Here is an 18,249-nt window from a genome sequence, read left to right on the forward strand (position 1 = left end):
TTAATAGTAACCGAAACATAATTGCCCTGTCTCTAGATTTTATGGGAAATTAAATTCACTGCAAGAATCTAACTGGAGGTCAAAGAAAAGAGAACCATAACTTACTCAATTTTGATTACATGAAAGAATCTGAACTGAGCACTTTACATTGCTTATTTCTTATCATTTATAGCTGCGCAGAAAAAAATATACCCACTGTATAGATGTTGAAACTGAGGCTTAGGTATTCTGATCAGTCTCTCAATTTGTAAGAGAAACCCTAGCTAACAGCCTCCAAAGCACAAGCCCATCACAAAGTAGGATTTGGAGACTGCTGGCAGTTTTTACTATTCTATGCTGTCCATAACTACTAGGGGTAATTTGAAAGCCGACCCCATGTTCCTTTCAAAAATCTTTTAAGAAGTTTGCTGCAGGAACTTCATGGATAATTCGAGAAACAAAATTTTTTGTGTGTGGAATAGAAACTGTATTTCAATTTTTTTTTCTTTGCTTAACAAGAACCCTCATAGAACAGACATGTCTTCAGATTGGCCTATGCGGACTACCGAGGAAATCGTGACAACATTATGACATTTTGGCCTAAGATGTTTAAGTGACAATGTAATAAGCAACTCAGGATTTGTGAGGCACAATGTGTGACACAGAAGTCCAACTGCTGGCCATTTTAACTTAAGGGCAGAAGGGCTCCCCGCTTTGCTTCTGCAAACCTCACCCCTCGCCCTCCACTAGGCGGGCGTCACCAGCTGCAGCCGCCCGCACCCCCGGTGCGAGGCAGCCGGCGCCTTTCCACCCCCGCTCTGGGGGCCAAGGCCGACGCAGCCCCGACGCCTGGGCGCGCGCCCTAGGCACACGTGACGGTGTGGGGAGGGCAGTTTTCTTCCTCCCCTCCCCCTTCTGAAGTCCCGCCTCCTCCTGAGAGGTTACAGCTTTTTATTGCGCCACCAACAGAATGACCCCCGTCCAAGCCAATCAGAAATCCAGTCCTCAAGTAAGACCCGCCCCCAATTGGTCCTCAGGTTCCTTCCCGCTCACACCGGAGTCACTTCCGAAGAGAGAGAACCGCCATGAAGAGAGAAGGGGGTGCCGCCCACCTCTGTTCCGACAGCCTCCCCGAGTCCCAGCAACAAGACGGCAACCACACACCCAACTTCTCCAGCCACAGCTCATGCCGCCGTCGCCAGCGGCGCCGACATGACAAGGCGCTGCATGCCCGCTAGGCCAGGTTTCCCCTCATCCCCAGCCCCGGGGTCGTCGCCCCCGCGCTGCCATCTGAGACCCGGTAGTACCGCCCCTGCTGCAGCGGGAAAGAGAACAGAGAGTCCTGGGGACAGGTACCGTGCAGAGGGCTTGAGAAGGGGCCGGGTCGCGGGGGCAAGGGTATGAGGGTAGGACTACAGACGGCCGCTCTTCAGTTCCCGCCATCCTCCGCGAGCTCCGGCCTTAGAGTTCCGGGGCCTGGCAAACCCTCGCCCCGCCTCCGCGCGGGGGCTTCTGGGAGTTGGAGTTTTCTTTTCTGTGGTTGGGGAGCTGCTCTTGGTCTAGTGACCACTAGCCTGGATGGCTACGGAGAGCCCGCCTTTGTTAGAACGCGAGTTTTGTCCTTTCGGAGAGCTTGGCTGGGGCCCTAACTCCTTGATGCATATTTAGGTCGTTTTCTGTACGTTCGCAGTTCTGATCTTGTTGGTTTAGTATGAACCTTTTTCTATATTGTGGGTGAAATTATGTAAGATGTGACGAAAAAAACCCACGAATTACTTTATAGTCCAGTGTATACGACAATTCATACCTTTAAAAAAGAGCATGCAGATTTGGAATGTGATTGTTTTCTCTTTCAGTTACTTTGTGCCTCTCCAAGAGGCCAATTTTTTTTGTAAAGATTGGGAGCTATGTAATGAGATGGGGAGTTTTATCAAATGACATCCTCTGACAATAAAACATACTTAAATTCTCTACGAACTTGGTACTGTCTTTTATTTTAAGTTTAAAAGCTTGTAACGATTTTAACAGTAAATTCATGGTCTGATATTGTGGTACAGATCCACAATCCCTTGTCTTAATCTGAAAGCCAGCAAGTTAAGAAAATGAAACGTTTTCGTTAAGTTTTGACACCACATCTTATTTGGCAATCAACCTTACCGGAACTAATATAAGGCTATTTATGGACTTTATTCCATTAAGTGTGAATATTAATAAGTTTTGCTGGAGAAATATTAATGTGCTTGATTACAGGTTGCAGCACTGGAAGCCACTGGGGACTTTGTATAATACATCAAATTATGTCCTTTTTAAAATCCAATAAAACACCCATTTGGCTTCAAAAGTTTCAGATAAGGGTTTGTGAAGCTGTTAAAAAAATTTTTTTTAACCAGTTATTTATATATAAATAAGTAGTGGACACTTCTGTGCCGATGAGCTAAGGGAACTATTATCTCTTGAAAGTTACATTCATGGTATTTTTACAGGTTACTCATGTTTTATCCAAAGTCATTTTTGTCTTACTAATGTATTCATTGAAAAGGAGCCTGAGATCTAATATTTTAGGGGAAAGATACAATGTTATGTTTAGTAATTAAGATAAAACATATTTAATATATCTTGTTTTGAATTAGCTGTTTCTGGGTTTTTTTGCATCTCTCCTCCACCAGTAACAAGGAATCATGTTTCTCCCCTTTTAGACCCTCTATCTTTTCTTTCTTTACTCTGTGGTAAAATTTACCTAATACAGTTTATTTTCTGTAAATAAATGCATATATTCCTCCATAACCTGTCACTCATATTCATCTCATAACCACTTAGGTTTTCCACCAATACCTCAAAATAAATATGGTGGACCTTCTCAGTAAACCAGCAAAGGTGTACTTTTTGTTCTAACGTGACCAATAAAGTGTACAAGGTTAACCTTGGGTTTGAGTTGTTCAGGTTTTCACCGAGTAGTCCATCTTCATAGTGTATAAGTGTTTAGAGAAACTGGTAGTCTATGCTTATTTTCTTTCAGCAAAATGAATACATTTTAGCAAAATTTGCCAGAAGTTTTTGTTGTTCTGGTATGGGGAATTGAAACCTGGGGTGCTTCATTATGAGCTGCATGTCCAAACTTTTTAAACCAGAGGCACTCTACCACTGAGCTACTTCCCCAGTAGCTTTTTTTTTTTCCGAGACAGCATCTCTCTAAGTTGCCTAGGCTGATTTGAACTTGTGATCCTCCTGCTTTAGCTTTCTGAGTATCTAAAATTACAAGCATGTGCCACCATACCTGACCAGAAACTTAATTTTTTTGCTCTGCATATATCATCTCCGGCCCACTGCCCCCGTTTTTTTTTTTTTTTTTTTTTGGTGGTGCTGGGGATTGAACTTGTGCATGCTGGGCAAGCACTCTACCAAATGAGCCACATCCCCAGTCCCAACATCCTCCTTTTTGTATCTCTAAATATGTGAACAAATCAGAACACAAATTCTGGCAATATAGTCCTATTTCATTTTGTGCCTAATTTAAGATACAGAAGTCACTAAAAATTAAGCAATTTGTTTTTTGTTATTTTTTACCTATTAACTTTCATTTCTTCTTGTTTTGCTTTTTTCTTGGTGTTATTTTTGAGAATATCCTAAGGATTCTTAGATGATAAAATAAAAAAATTTGAAACACTAGTTGTAAAGTCTACAATTTTTGCTATTGACTCCTTACTGTAGTGTATAAAGAGAGTAGTATGAGCTTAGTACTTGATTCTTTCTGCCTTTGCCTAGCACATTCTTCTTCAATTCTAAATACCAAAAAAGTTGAAATAAACATTCTTTAACAACTGCCTCCCCAGATCAACCAGATCACTCATACTACCATCCTACCATTTGCTTTCTTCTCTCATTGTGAGATTCTGTTTAGGTTTTAGTTCATTTTTACAATCTACATTTTTCATTTGGATTTTTGAGTGCTATTTTGTATGAATCACTAGAGAATACCAATAAACAGAATAAGATGCCTATCCCTATGATCTTCCATTCTACTGAGTATCAATCAGTACTAACAAGCACTCTACACCAATTCTCTGGACTTACACTCTAATCTTACTACTTTAATAATACTGTAGATTATATAGATCTTAGTAGTTTTAAGCTCATGTAGAGTGATGAATTTTCAATAATTTTTCAGCTTAGAAAAGCATGATTGCCATATTTAAACCAGATAGTGAAATCTAGCTAATATTCTATAAATCTAACATTTTTCATTTAATCTGAATTTTTGAGATTTTTAATATTTGCTTATGTGATACCATATTAGTTATGCTTTTATTTTCAGGAAGCAGTCAATTATAGATTTCTTCAAACAAGCTTCAAAACAAGGTATGTATACTGTTAATACTTTTGGGGGGGCTATTTTGGAGGTTAAGAGAGATGGGTTCAATTTTAAACCTACTCTAAACTTTGATTAAACAGTGTTCAAAATTGAAAATAATAATGTTTTAATGAGATACAGTTTTTTTAAACAAAGATAAACAAGTTCTAAACAGTCTTTTTGCTTTTATACATTCTTGCATTATACCATAAAATGTGTATTTTTACCCATATATTATTTGTTTGATAAGTTTTGTGATAACTAATGCATTTAAGTATTTTTAACTTTGATAATTAAGATAAATATAAAGCATCAGTTGTGTTATTTTTAATGTGTTTTAATTGGCTATTCAGATAGACATATGTTGGATTCTCCACAAAAATCAAACATCAAATATGGAGGAAGTGGATTGTCCATCACTGGGACAGAGCAATTTGAAAGGAAACCATCCTCACCAAAAAAATCTAAACCCAAAAGGGTGTCATCAGAGAAAAGTCCTATTTTAGAAGTTCTCATGAAAGGTGTTAATAAAGAGCATCATAAAGATCGTGATGTACATGAGTCACGTCGACCTTGTGTGTCACTAGGCTCCAAATATTTATCCAAAGGAACAAATATCTATGTTCCTTCTTCATATCGCTTGTCAAAAGAGATGAAGTCACTAAAGAAAAAACATCGGTCTCCAGAGAGAAGGAAATCACTGTTCACTCATGAAAATAGCAGGGAGAAGAATGATAGAGATCGAGGCAAGGCAAATTCAGACTCTAAAAAGCAGGCCATGGTGAGAGAAGCCGAAATCTTCAAGAATGGCTCCAGAAGTCTTAGTAGCCGGAGCAGCCTATCCAGACACCACCCAGGAGAAAGCCCATTGGGAGCTAAGTTCCAGTTGTCACTAGCTTCTTACTGCAGAGAACGGGAGCTGAAGAGGTTGAGAAAGGAGCAAATGGAGCAAAAAATCAACTCAGAAAATTCTTTCTCTGAAGCAAGCAGTCTTTCCTTAAAATCTTCTAGCGTGGGAAGAAAATGTACACCGAGGCAGGAACAAAGTAAACATAATGATGTCATACCTGGAAAAAGTAATCTTTCAAATCTGGTATGTGCGATAATTACTGAACTAGTTTTCCCACTACTGTATCAAAGTATTTAATAATTGTGATGTGTTAATTTTTTTTCTTTAAATATTTGTTTTTAGTTACAGGTGGACACAATATCTTTACGTGGTGCTGAGGATCAAACCCAGTGTGCCTCACGCATGCTAGGCAATCGCTCTACCTTTAAGCCACAATCCTAGCCCTATATATGTTGATATTTTTAAGGAGATACTGATACACAGTTTGTGTAGAAGCTGTTTTCATTAGTTTCTTCCAACGGTCCTTCATTAAATTCTTCCCTTAATTTTTTCAGACCAGGAACAAAGATCTTTTTAAGGAAAGTAGCATTTTTTGAACTTTTAGGCAAGTAAAGCTGTTTTTAAGTTAGGATATGCTGAAGGGAGTTATTCAAGGAGTAGCAAATCAAAGACAACAGAAAATGGTTTAGAGCACTGATTCTCAGAATGTCCCCTGGAGCAGGTGCAGCATTACCTGGGAACTTGTAGGAATGCAGTCTCAGATCCTACCCCAGGCCCACTAAAATAAAAAACTGTGGATATAAAAGCCCAGCAGTCTTCAATTAATGAGCCTTCCAGATGCACCTTAAAGTTTAAGAAGCAGTGGTTTAGATTTTATATTGTGTATGGGTCTTGGAAAACAGATGATGAGGATGATTTGAAAATTGTCCACATTCATCTTATCTCAGATTTTTCTTTTCTACATAGAGTGAATTTAGATTAGCATAAAAGCTATACCTTTCTCCAGAAAAAGTCAAGTTGTTAATTTCAGAGTGCTTCTCACAGAGCAAATAAAGAAAAGTCAGATGTCAAAATGGAATATTGATAAGTTGAACTTTTAAAACCAGACAGGCCACAAATAAACTATGACATTCCAGGAATAAATAGAGATTGTTGCTTTGTGCATTACTGTTTGCAAGAAGTTTGTTGTCTTTATCAGTGAGATTTGTTAATGGTCAACATAAGTAAGATTTGGACCGTTTTTATAGATTTCAGTGTTTGGTGGTACTTTAGACCTTAAACAGAAGTATCAAAGAGTATATTATATTTTTGTAATATAAATGCCCTACTTTTTATTTATTTAGCTCCCAGTAGTAGAGCTCTTGCCTGCTATGCTGAAACCCTAGGTAAAGCAAAAGCTCTACCTTGAGCTACATCCCCACACATACCTTCATTTTTAAGTCTTAAGATCTTTAAACATTTTATTTAGAACTTAGATGTTATCTCCAAATACAGATATTTCCTTTATTTCCTAACATTTAAAATCTATGTTTTAAATGTTAGGAAGAAAAGTTCATATTTATCGTCCCAATTTCCTAATTATTTTTTTTTTCATTTTCCAAATAGGAAAATGGACATCTCTCAAGAAAAAGATCCTCTTCTGATTCATGGGAACCTAATTCAGGTAGAATCAAATTTAAATTTGCAAATTATTAGATAAATTTGCAGCTTAGTGGTACTGCTTTTTAAACAAATCTGCCTAAATATTCAGTTCCCTAAGTGTTTCAGGTTAATTAATTAAGATTTTGGTAAAATTATATTAAAAAAAAGAATAGTCCTTGAATTTAGCATGCATGATCTGGTTCCTCTTGACAGTTCTCTCTCCACAGTCAGTTCTAACAATGTGTATCTCATTAGTATTCAGTGTTCTATTTCTGAATCCCTGGATACATCAAGAAGCTTAATCCTATATTCTTGGAATTGTGATGGTGGGGGGGGGGTCTTGGTGTTATGTTGAAGATACTTTATATAGGGTTGAAACTACTAATCATGATTCAAAATAGTGTTTCTTAATTTTTTAAATACAAACATGCCTTTTAAATATCAATTTTCAAGGACATTTTTAAGATAAGTATTCTGTATCTAAAAGTACTAAAAGTATCTACTGACTGAGAAAACGCATAGTTACTGTTAACTCAGTAATTTTTAAAGTATCTTTTTTTGACTAAAAAATAGAACATTAGAATTCAACCCTGTAGAAATATATGACACGGAAAATGAAAGTCTACCAAAAATAATAACTGATAATAAAACTTGGTATATCAAGTTTTTTCCCTACTGTAAGTGCAAACTTTGAAAACTGAACTTTAGATTCTATTCAGTAAGATACAATGGGTATGATGATAATAGTTAACATTTATTGAGCACTGACTGTGTGCCAGACCTTATTCTTTGTGAAATTAAAAATACAAATGGACTAGTGGCGTTGGAGGCTAAAGCAGGAGGATCATGAGTTCAAAGCCAGCCTCAGCAAAAGCGAGGCTAAGCAACTCAGTGAAGCCCCTTTCTCTAAATAAAATACAAAATAGGGCTGGGGATGTGGCTCAGTGGCTTAGTGCCCCTGAGTTTAATCCCCCATACCCCCAAAAAATTACAAATGGAGCTTGGCATGTTGGCATACACCTGTAAATCACAGTGGCTCAAGAGGCTCAGGCAGGAAGATTGCAAGTCAGTCTGAGCAATTTAGTGAGACTTGAAGCAACTTAGTGAGACCATGTCTCAAAATGAAAAATAAAAAGGTCTGGGTATGTGGCTCAGTGGGTAAGCACCCCTGGGCTCAATCCCCTGGTACCAAACCCCCCCCCCCCCAAAACAAACAAACAAACCAAACAAATGATATGTCTTGTCTGTCTTACTGGTATTCCATTTATCATATGTGATAACATACAAAATCACATGATTATTATACTCACACAAGTATAAGAATTTTAGAAATGTTGGTAGAGTAGGCATTTAGCTTTTTGGTTCTCCAGGGCTTTGTCCTTTGGTTGCATTCTTGAGGTCAAATTTAATCCATCCCTAGTATCTTTGATAATTTATTAATAACCAATCTCCTATTAGTGAACATTGAATATTTTTTTATGAACTCAATCCCAAATCCCTTATTAATGTAAATTGGAACCAGGTCCAGCGATTTGGGAAGCTGAGGCAGGAGGATCACAAGTTCAAGGCCAGCCATAGCAACTTAGTGAGACCCTGTCTCCAAAAGGGCTGGAAATGTAGCTCAGTGACAGAACACTCTTGGGTTTGATTCAGTACTACAGAGAAAAGAAAAAAAAATTGGCTTTTTCCTTTTCTTAAAAACTGTCTTTGAATATTTTATATATTACCGGACACTGAAAAAAGTGTAAAACAGTCTATAGGCACTACAAGGAGTGTCAAAAAAAAAAAAACATGGAAATTTTGCAATTAATCTGCCCTTGAAATCTTACAAAAGGGGAGCCTACCTGTAGTACCAGTTTATTTCCATCTAATTCTAGATTTTTAAAAAAACTGACTTGCCCTAAACATTTTCTTAAAATATTTTTTTGATCGTCAATGGATGGTTATTTATTTATTTATTTATTTATGTATGCGTGCTGAGGATTGAACCCAGGGCCTCACACATGCCAAGCAAGCGCTGTACCACTGAGCCATAATTCCAGCCCCTAAATATTTTCTATAAACAGTTTGCATATCCTCTTGGATAAGTCCTCATTTTAATTCATTTTTGCCTATAAAGATCGTATTTTCAAGATCACATTCTGTGGTGCTGGGCATCAGATAATATGTTATTTTGTGGGGACACAATGCAACCTATAACATGGCTAAAGACTAAAGGGATATATGGGGAAGAATAAATACTAATCAACTACTGAGGGGGAACATAGGTAAATTTATTTTTAAATGAGAAATTTAAATCTGTAAGTCTGCCTTGCTGGATAGTGTCACATACCTTTAATCCAATGGCTCAGGAGGCTGAGGCAGGAAGATTGCAAGTTCAAGGCCAGCCTCAGCAATCTAGAGAGGTTGTAAGCAACTTAGCAAGACCCTGTAAATAAAACAATATATTATTTTTATTTTAAAACTAAAAAGCACTGGGAATGTGGCCCAAGGGTTAAGCATCCTAGGTTCAATCCCTGGTACCAAAAATTAATAACAACATAATAATCTATCTGCAACTACTTATCCTTTATATGTCTGAAGGTACTATACTTTTTTTTATTAATTTATTTTTGTAGTATTGGGGATTGCAAGTGCTCTACCACTGAGCCACATTCCCAGGTTGGTGCAATACTTTAAAATATAGAAGTGTTATTCTGTAACCAGGTAGTCCTGTACTTGAGAGAATATCCAAAGTGCTTTTAAAACCCTTTCATGGGTATAAATATGGGTTTTTTATGTTTTAGGGAGTGGTGACTTTAATTCTACTAAGGTAGTGAATGTTTAATAGCCTTGAAATGAAAGTGACTGTTTGTTATTAGCTCTAAATTTCTTGGATACCAGTATCTATCAATTGATAAATAAATGGCTCTTTGCTCATTCCATATATGATGAATAATCTCAGCTTATAGAATTAAAACTTAAACATTTTTTCAGTGTATTCTAGATACTTAGTGAATAAGCTGAACTCAGGACAGTATACTTTTCACTAATCTGAAAAAAAATTATTTTTAGCAGGTTCTAAGAATAAATTCCCTGACAAGAGAAAAAGGAACTCTGTGGACTCAGATCTGAAAAGCACAAGAGAATCTGTAATACCGAAAGCAAAAGAGTCCATCCTTGAGAAGCGTTCTGACGGACCACATCAGAGAGAAAAATTTATAAGACATATTGCACTGAAGACACCTGGTGGTGTGCTGCGCTTGGAAGATATATCCAAGGAACCAAATGATGAAACTGATCACTCCTCCACAAGCTTAGCACCTTCAAATTCTGGCTACCATTCTTCCAGGAATAGTGACCAAATCCGTGTGGCGAGTACCAAAGAGACTAAGATACAGAAACCCCACTTATCTTTACCTCAGGAAAAATCTACAATTAAAAAGGCTAGCAACCTTCAGAGAAATAAAACTGCTAGCTCTGTGACATCAAAAGAGACAAAACTTCTACCTTTGCTCTCCCATGTTCCAAGTGCTGGTTCTTCTCGGGTACCATTAAATGCTAAAAATTGCACTCTTCCAGTTCCTAAAAAAGATAAAGAGCGTTCCTCATCTAAAGAATGTTCTGGGCATTCTACAGAATCCTCCAAACACAAGGAACACAAAGCAAAGACTAATAAGGCTGATTCTAATGTATCTTCAGGGAAAATTACTGGGGGATCTTTACGTTCAGAATGTGGCACTTCTACAAAGTCTCCCCCAGCTGCTTTGGAAGTTGTGCCATGTATCCCAAGCCCTACAGAACCTTCAGATAAAGCCCCTTCAGATAAAGAGAGTTCAGGAAATTCCAATGCAGGTAGCAGTGCACTGAAAAGAAAATTAAGGGGTGATTTTGATAGTGATGAAGAAAGTTTAGGTTATAACCTAGACAGTGATGAGGAAGAGGAAACCTTAAAATCACTGGAAGAAATAATGGCTTTGAACTTCAGTCAGACTCCTGCAACTTCAGGAAAGCCTCCTGCTCTTTCTAAGGGGCTTAGATCTCAGTCATCAGACTATACAGTAAGTAGTTCTGTGACATTTATAATTTTACTTGAAAAGATGGATTAGTGAAGGAAGATAGGTTGTTAAAACTTACTTTAAAATTCAATATTTATTATAACTCCTAGTTAGACCAAAACTAGTATAATTCTTGTTTAGTAATTGAGTTTCCCATATCTTTAGTTTTATTACTGTTAATCAGTGGTCTCCAAGCTTATTTGATCACACTTTTTTAGTAAAAAAAAAAAAATTGAGCATGTACCCCAACATATATATGTATACTGATAGATTATATACATGTACCACTATAATAATATTGTGTACTTTCTAAAGCATATGCAAAAACAGAATTTAAAAAGAAAAAAAATAAGTATTTTCCTATTAAAGTTATATAGAAGTTACTATAGAGTAAGTTCTATTGGAGTTTCTATAGAAGTTCCATATAAATAGAAGTTCTATTATTTTCTTCCTGCACCCCAATGGATCACCTTGCACACCCCCTGCTTTGGAGACCACTGCTGTAAATGAAGGTAGAGTGTAGAAATGTTGTTAATTGTGGTGTGCAATTTTATTTATAAATTGCTTCATTCTATCTTGGGAGTAAGCTGAATTCTAAGATGTCTGTAAAATTTGGTGGGGAAGGTGTTTATATTCCATGGTAACACCTAAAGATTAGTTTGGTTTCACTAAAATAAAACTTAGAAGTAAAGATAGGGTAACTATAGAGCCTTTGGGTGTTTACAATCAGATCCTAAGGCTAGCAGGGTTTTATAAGCCATGCCTTTCCTAATAGATGATAAAAGCAAATTGCCTGCAGTATAAAATACTAGATTTAAAGCATGAAAATTCTCCTTTAAGAAAGGTCTTACCCTGGCCTTTGTTATTGAAATAGAAAGTAACCTTTAGTACTCAGAATAGCTTAAAACACCTCAGATCTTCTATGAAGATATGTTGTAAAGGATTTCTGAATTTTCTTCTTGTTTTAGGAGTATGTTCATAGTGGAACTTATACAAATACTTTAGATCGTCTAGTGAAAGAGATGGAAGACACACAAAGGTTAGTTAGCATCATGATTAATTTACTAAATGTAACATACTATTGTTTGTGCGACCGCCTTTTAATCTGCCTTTTAAGAAAAAATAGCGTACATGCTGTGTAAGTACCTTTATAACAACAGTTCTATGTGAGCTGTGTTAGAAATAAGATGGGTTCTCTTGTTCATAGGCTGGATCAAAAGATCCAGGTATTGCAGGGCTGGGGATGTAACTCAGTGGTAGAGTATGTGCCTAGCATGCCCTGGCCCTGCATTCGATCCCCAGCACCACCAAAAAAAAAAAAAAAAAATCCAGATTTTTATGGTTTATTGTATATTACATTAACTAATAGATCCCATTCAGCTTATCAGTAGTATCTGATAATGGAAATTCTTAATCAAAAGAATGGATAGAATTTATTTTGAAGTGTACAGTAGTTCAGTTCATTTAAGTACTTTGACATTGTTTTGCAAACATTGGTGCCATCCAGCTCCAAACTTTTTTCATCTTCCCAAACTGAAACTATACCCAGGAAACTAATTGTCCATATTTCCCCTCTGCCCTTGGCAACTACCATCCTATTTTCTGTTTTTATGAAATGGACTGTCTAGCTAGGTATTTCATAAAAGGAGGATCATACAGTGTTTGTCCTTTTATGACTGATTTATTTCACTTGGTGTAATACCTTCATTGTTCATTGATGGTGAAGAATGTGTCCAAATTTCCTTCTTTTTAAGGTCAGTTATTCTATTGTATTATGTATAGATCATATTTTGTTTATCTATTCATTTGTCAATGGCCACATGTTATATCTACTTTTTGGCTATTGTGAGTAATGTTGCTGTGAACATGAATGTACATGTATCTTATGTTCCTGCTTTTAGTTCTTTCATGTATATATCCTAAGTTGACTTGCTGAATCATAAGGTAATTGTTTCATTGGGGGGGAACTGCCACACTGCTTTCTACCTGCAATGCATAAAGCTTTCCTATTTCCACATAGTCTAATTATTTTTTCATTTTGGATAACAGCCATACTAATGGATTTGAAATGGTAACCCCTTATGATTTTGGTTTGTGCTTCTCTCATGACTAAAGATGTTAAATACCTTTTCATGTGCTATTGAGCATTTGCATAGTTTCTTTGGAGAAATACCTGTTCAGATCCTTTGCCTATTTTTAATTAGATTATTTCATGTTTTTGTGATTCACACAGGAAAAATGAACATTAGTATGTTCACCAACTCCAAGCTTTGAGGTCAATAACCAGACATGGTATTTCTACATCAAAGTTACTCTTGAATAGCTGCAGCATTATGATGAACATCCCTCCTCTCCGTTGCCTACCTCCCACAAATCAGAAAGTTGAGGATCATTATTTTTTCTAATGAAATTTATGTGACTAGATAGAGACCTGTTGTTGCTAATGAGAGGGGGGAAATACATTCCTTATTAATTCAGGGAATATCCATGAATCCAGAGCATGTCACTTAAAAGTTCAGCTGACTTGCCAGACATGGTGGGGCACACCTATAATCCCAATTTCTCAAGAAGCTGGGGCAGCTGAGGCAAGAGGATCACAAGTTCAAAGCCAGCCTTAGCAACGTAGTGATGCCCTGTCTCAAAATAAAAAGGGCTGGGGATATGGCTCAGTGGTTAAATGCCCCTGGGTTCAGTCCCCAGTACCAAAAATAAATAAATAAATAAATAAGCAAGCTGACTTGATAACATAGAAGTTGGTATATATGTATCTCAAATTTGATAACCAAATAGCTAATTATAGGAATTATGGATAATTAGCAGGTCAAAAAGTTTTTCTCTCTCTGAATTTAATTAGAGAAATTGTCTCTTATAAAGTTCTTTAAATGTTTTGTGAACTTATAGGATGAATCTAAAGTTGTTTGGTTGGGTTTTGGCGTCAAGGGTTGAACCCAGGGTGCTTAATCACCAAGTGACATTCCCATCCCTTATTATTTTTTATTTTGAGTCAGGGTCTCACTAAGGGGATGGCTTAGGATGGCTCAGTTGCTGAAGCTGTCTTTGAACTTGCAATCCTTCTGCCTCAGTCTCCCAAGTGCTGGTTTATCATCACAATACCTAACCCTTACTAAGCACTTAGTACATTACGGTAGTAAGATGTATTAAAGCTTTCTTTTTTTTTTTTTTTTTTTTTGGTACTAGGGATTGAAGCCAGGATGTTTTACCATGGCGCTACATCCCTACTCCTTTTTATATTTCGAGACAATTTTTTGTTAAATAGCTGAAGCTGGCCTTGAACTTGCAATCATCCTGCCCCAGATTACAGGCATTTACCACCAATAACTGGCTGAAGTCACTTATTAAAAATTGAGCATTGCTCATAAAGAGAGGTAGATATAGTCAATCTGATTTGACTTTTAAGTGGTTGGGATTTTTTTTCTCTAAAATGGATAATAAGAAAACTACTACATGGGGTTGTTGTGAGAATTAAGGGTTAATACAGCTGGGCATGGTGGCACACACCTATAATTCCAGCAATTTAGGCATTTGGGGCAGGATGATTGCAAGTTCAAGGCCAGCTTCAGCTATTTAACAAGAATTTGTCTTGAAATGTAAAAGGAGTAGGGATGTAGCGTCATGGTAAAACACTCCTGGCTTCAATCCCGTACCCAAAAAAAAAGAAAGAAAGTCTTCATACATCTTACTAATCGTAATGTAGTAAGTGCTTATTAAGGGTTAGGTATTGTGATGACAACCATGATGACAACAAAAACAGCCCTGGAAAAATTGTTAACATTATCTGGGGTTGCTCAGGTTTTGTAATTCCAGCTACTCAGGGGCCTGAGATAGGATTGCAAGTACTAGGCTAGCTTGGGCAATTTAGCAAGACCTTGTTTCAAAATTTAAAAAAGTAAAATTGGCTGAGTGTGTAGCTTAGTGTTAGAGCATCTCTGGTTTAAATCCCTAGTGCCACAAAAACAGTTGTCTACTGGGCATCAAATGAGTATTAAAAGATTAGAGAAGATAATCAAATTAACAATGTTCATTCTTTGCCATTTTTTTTTAAATTTTTTAGTTTTAGGTGGACACAACATCTTTATTTTATTTTTATGTGGTGCTGAGGATCGAACCCAGCGCCCTGCGCATGCCAGGCAAGCGCGCTACCGCTTGAGCCACATCCCCAGCCCTCTTTGCCATTTTTCTTTTCTGAATCTCCAAAGTAATTTGGACAGGTCATTCTTAAAAGTCCTTTGCTATAAAGAAATATTGAAGTCTTTTTTGTAGGGACTGGGGTTGTAGCTTGCCTAGCACGCGTGAGGCACTGGATTCTATCCTCAGCACCACATAAAAATAAAATAGTTTTTAAAAATTTTTTAAAAAAATCTTTTTTGTAATGGAACACTGTTCTGATAATTATGCCAATTGTTGCATAAAAGCTTAATACCTAAAGTAGACTTTCTTTGTCTTAGGAAAAATGGTGTACTGTTTTAAACATCATAATATATTTGGGAGACATGATTTGATCTATAGTATAACAGGATAAGGTAATAGGGTACTTAATAACATTTTTCCTTGATACTACTTTTAGATTGATATCAGGTAAAGTTTTCAGGGGCTTTTTGGTTTTTTTAGAGTAATCTATTTATCAGAGCATTGTTTTAATTATCAGGCTAGATGAACTGCAGAAGCAACTACAAGAAGACATAAGGCAGGGCCGAGGCATTAAATCACCAATCAGAATCGGAGATCAAGACAGTACAGATGATGAGGATGGCCTCTTGGAAGAGCACAGGTACATTTCTCATTATATGTGCCCTATTAAGTTTTTAGATTTTTTTAAAATTTAATTTTTTTGGTATCAGGGATTAAACCTAGGGGTGCTTAACCACTGAGCCACATCCCCACCACTCTTTTATTTTTTTATTTTGAAACAGAGTCTCACTAAAAGTTGCTTAGGGTCTCACTAAGTTGCCGAGGCTGGCTTTGTACTTGAGATCTTCCTGCCTCAGCCTCCCAAGCCACTGGGATTACACACCATGACAAGCCTTACATTTTTTAATTTTGTTTTTGTTAAATACATATAGAATAAAGTATGTTGGATTTCAAATTCATCTCTGATGATGCTGAAAGGCAAATGTTAGAGCCCAGGCATCTTTTGCCTTTTCTGTGGGTTATGGTTCCTTTTCATACAGATTTATTCAATGACTTTTGAGTAGTATGGACAGTGAGGGGGAGGAGCAAAACAACTTTTTCTTATGCTGATGTTCTAATCTGGGATTAACATTGATTCTAACAATGTTTTAAGTACCAAACCATATGCAGTATAACTATTTGGTTTTCAATGACTTTTTTTATTTCAGGGAATTTCTTAAGAAATTTTCAGTTACAATTGATGCTATTCCTGATCATCATCCAGGTGAAGAAATATTTAATTTTCTCAACTCTGGGAAAATTTTCAATCAGTATACCTTGGATTTAAGAGACTCTGGTTTTATTGGACAAAGTGCTGTAGAAAAGCTTATTCTCAAGTAAGTAGAAAGTAGGCTTGCTTTTGGGGGACTGGGCAGGGGACAAAAATTATCCTAAAAGACTTGACCAATGTAATTTTCTAAAAGGTAAATTTCTATTATGATCTATCTAGTTTCCTAATCTTTTTATTGTTCTTTGTGTTTTTCTTAATAGTTTTTTGGCACATCATGTGCTCTTGTTAGTTGGGCTTATGATCAGTGCATAATATTGAATGGTTAAAATAGCAGGGACTTTATTAAACATATTGCCTTCTTATGTGAAAGAAGTAAAGAAACAGGTTAGCCAGATGTGGTGGTGCTGGCCTGTAATCCCAGCATCACTGGAGGCTGAAGCAAGGATTACAAGATCAAGGCCAACTTTAGCAACTTAGTGAAACTCTGTTCAAAATAAAAAGGGCTGGGCTGGGGCTGTAGCTCAGTGGTAAATAGCCCCTGGGTTAAGTTCCCAGTACCAAAAAAATAGTAGTACAGAAATAGGAAGTTCGGGGCTGGTATGTTGTTTTCACTATATTTGTTCTTCACCATTCTTTGCACCTCATTGCTTCAGGTATTAATGTTCTAATTTCCCCAAATCCCATACAACATTAGAATTATTTTGTCCATCAGATAATTGTAGAGTTAGGCCAACAGATTGAATCAGCTTTACGCCGTGAATTGATTTTTTTTTTTCCTTTCTTGAGTAACCAATCAATATTGGTGTATAGTCCACTTCCGTAGACTAGGGATAATTTTCTCATTTTCCTGATTGTATCAGATGTGGTGATGGTGGAAGTGTTTTGCCACAAAAACACTCATTTGTTTTACTTTTTTTTTTCAGATCGGGAAAAACAGATCAGATTTTTTTGACAACACAAGGTTTCCTCACCTCTGCTTACCATTATGTTCAGTGTCCTATACCTGTATTAAAGTGGCTGTTTCGGGTAAGAAATGTTTGGCGGTTCTCTTCCTCAGCCAAAAACAAACTATTTAAATATAATTTTTTTGTACGTTTCTAGAGAAAAAAATTAGCTCATCAAACCTTGGTTTCAATGACTTAGAATGAGGGAGGAAAGGTCAATGTGATGAGCTGGATTCAGTAGTGCATGCCTATAATTCCAGAGACTCAGGAGGCTGAGGCAGGAGGATCCCAGGCCAATCACAGCAACATAGTGAGGCCCTGTGTCAAAATCTAAAAAAAAAAAAAGTCAAATCAGTATAAAGAAATTCTAAAGAAAATTATAATGAGCTGGGCATAGTGGCACACACGTATAATTCCACTAACTCAGGAGGCTAAGGCAAGAGGATTGCCAAGCTCAAGGCCAGCCTAGGCAATTTAGCAAGATCCTATCTCAAAATTTAAAAAAGGTCTGGGGATGTGCCTCAGTGGTACAGCACCTTTCGGTTCAATCCCAATTACTGCAAAATAAATGGAAGAATATGATAATGAGCTGGGTACAATGGCACATGCTTGTAATCCCAGCAACTCAGGTGGCTGAGGCAGGAGCATTACAAGTTTGAGGCCTGCCTAGGCTTCAAACCCTGATTCAAAATTAAAAAAAAAAAAAAAAAAATTTTTAAAGGGTTAGAGTCATACAGTGGTAGCAGTACCCCCCTGCCTCACCCTCCCCCCACACACACACTCATGTACACATACATAAAATGATAATGTAGATCATGTTCAGGTCAGGATAAAAATAATGTTTCACACAATTAGATGCTTTTGTCACACTGGTATACTGGAAAATCAGTATTACAGGCACATAGACTTAGGAAGATCCTTTAATTTCTTTCATGTTTATGGTAAATATTCTTTATTCATGTGTATATTTTAATGCAAATACAACTTTTCTTTTCTCCATGCATATGTAATACTTAAATTCACATAAATAC

General features: G+C 36.8%; 1 protein-coding gene across 5 annotated transcripts in view; it reads left to right on the forward strand.

Moving 5' to 3' along the window:
* Window positions 1-1,024: 1,024 nt before the first annotated feature.
* Slf2 (SMC5-SMC6 complex localization factor 2) overlaps window positions 1,025-18,249 on the forward strand; it is a 50,611-nt gene continuing 33,386 nt past the window's right edge. For 3 of the 5 annotated variants that reach the window (XR_009227309.1, XM_046449870.2, XM_046449873.2), the window contains exons 1-9: window positions 1,025-1,331; window positions 4,292-4,335; window positions 4,681-5,420; window positions 6,783-6,840; window positions 9,873-10,858; window positions 11,824-11,894; window positions 15,522-15,644; window positions 16,213-16,380; window positions 17,198-17,300. Coding sequence is in view for 4 of the 5 variants with exons in the window: in XM_046449870.2 (XP_046305826.1) it covers window positions 1,192-1,331; window positions 4,292-4,335; window positions 4,681-5,420; window positions 6,783-6,840; window positions 9,873-10,858; window positions 11,824-11,894; window positions 15,522-15,644; window positions 16,213-16,380; window positions 17,198-17,300 (2,433 nt within the window). In the remaining variant the exon portion in view is untranslated. The remainder of the gene's footprint in view (window positions 1,332-4,291; window positions 4,336-4,680; window positions 5,421-6,782; window positions 6,841-9,872; window positions 10,859-11,823; window positions 11,895-15,521; window positions 15,645-16,212; window positions 16,381-17,197; window positions 17,301-18,249) is intronic. The other 2 variants (XM_046449871.2, XM_046449872.2) reach the window with 2 other exon arrangements.

The sequence above is a fragment of the Marmota monax genome, unplaced genomic scaffold (genome assembly GCF_021218885.2).
Source record: "Marmota monax isolate L192 unplaced genomic scaffold, Marmota_monax_Labrador192_F-V1.1 WCK01_AAM20220418_F8-fsc00004, whole genome shotgun sequence".
NCBI classification, from domain to species: Eukaryota; Metazoa; Chordata; class Mammalia; order Rodentia; family Sciuridae; genus Marmota; species Marmota monax.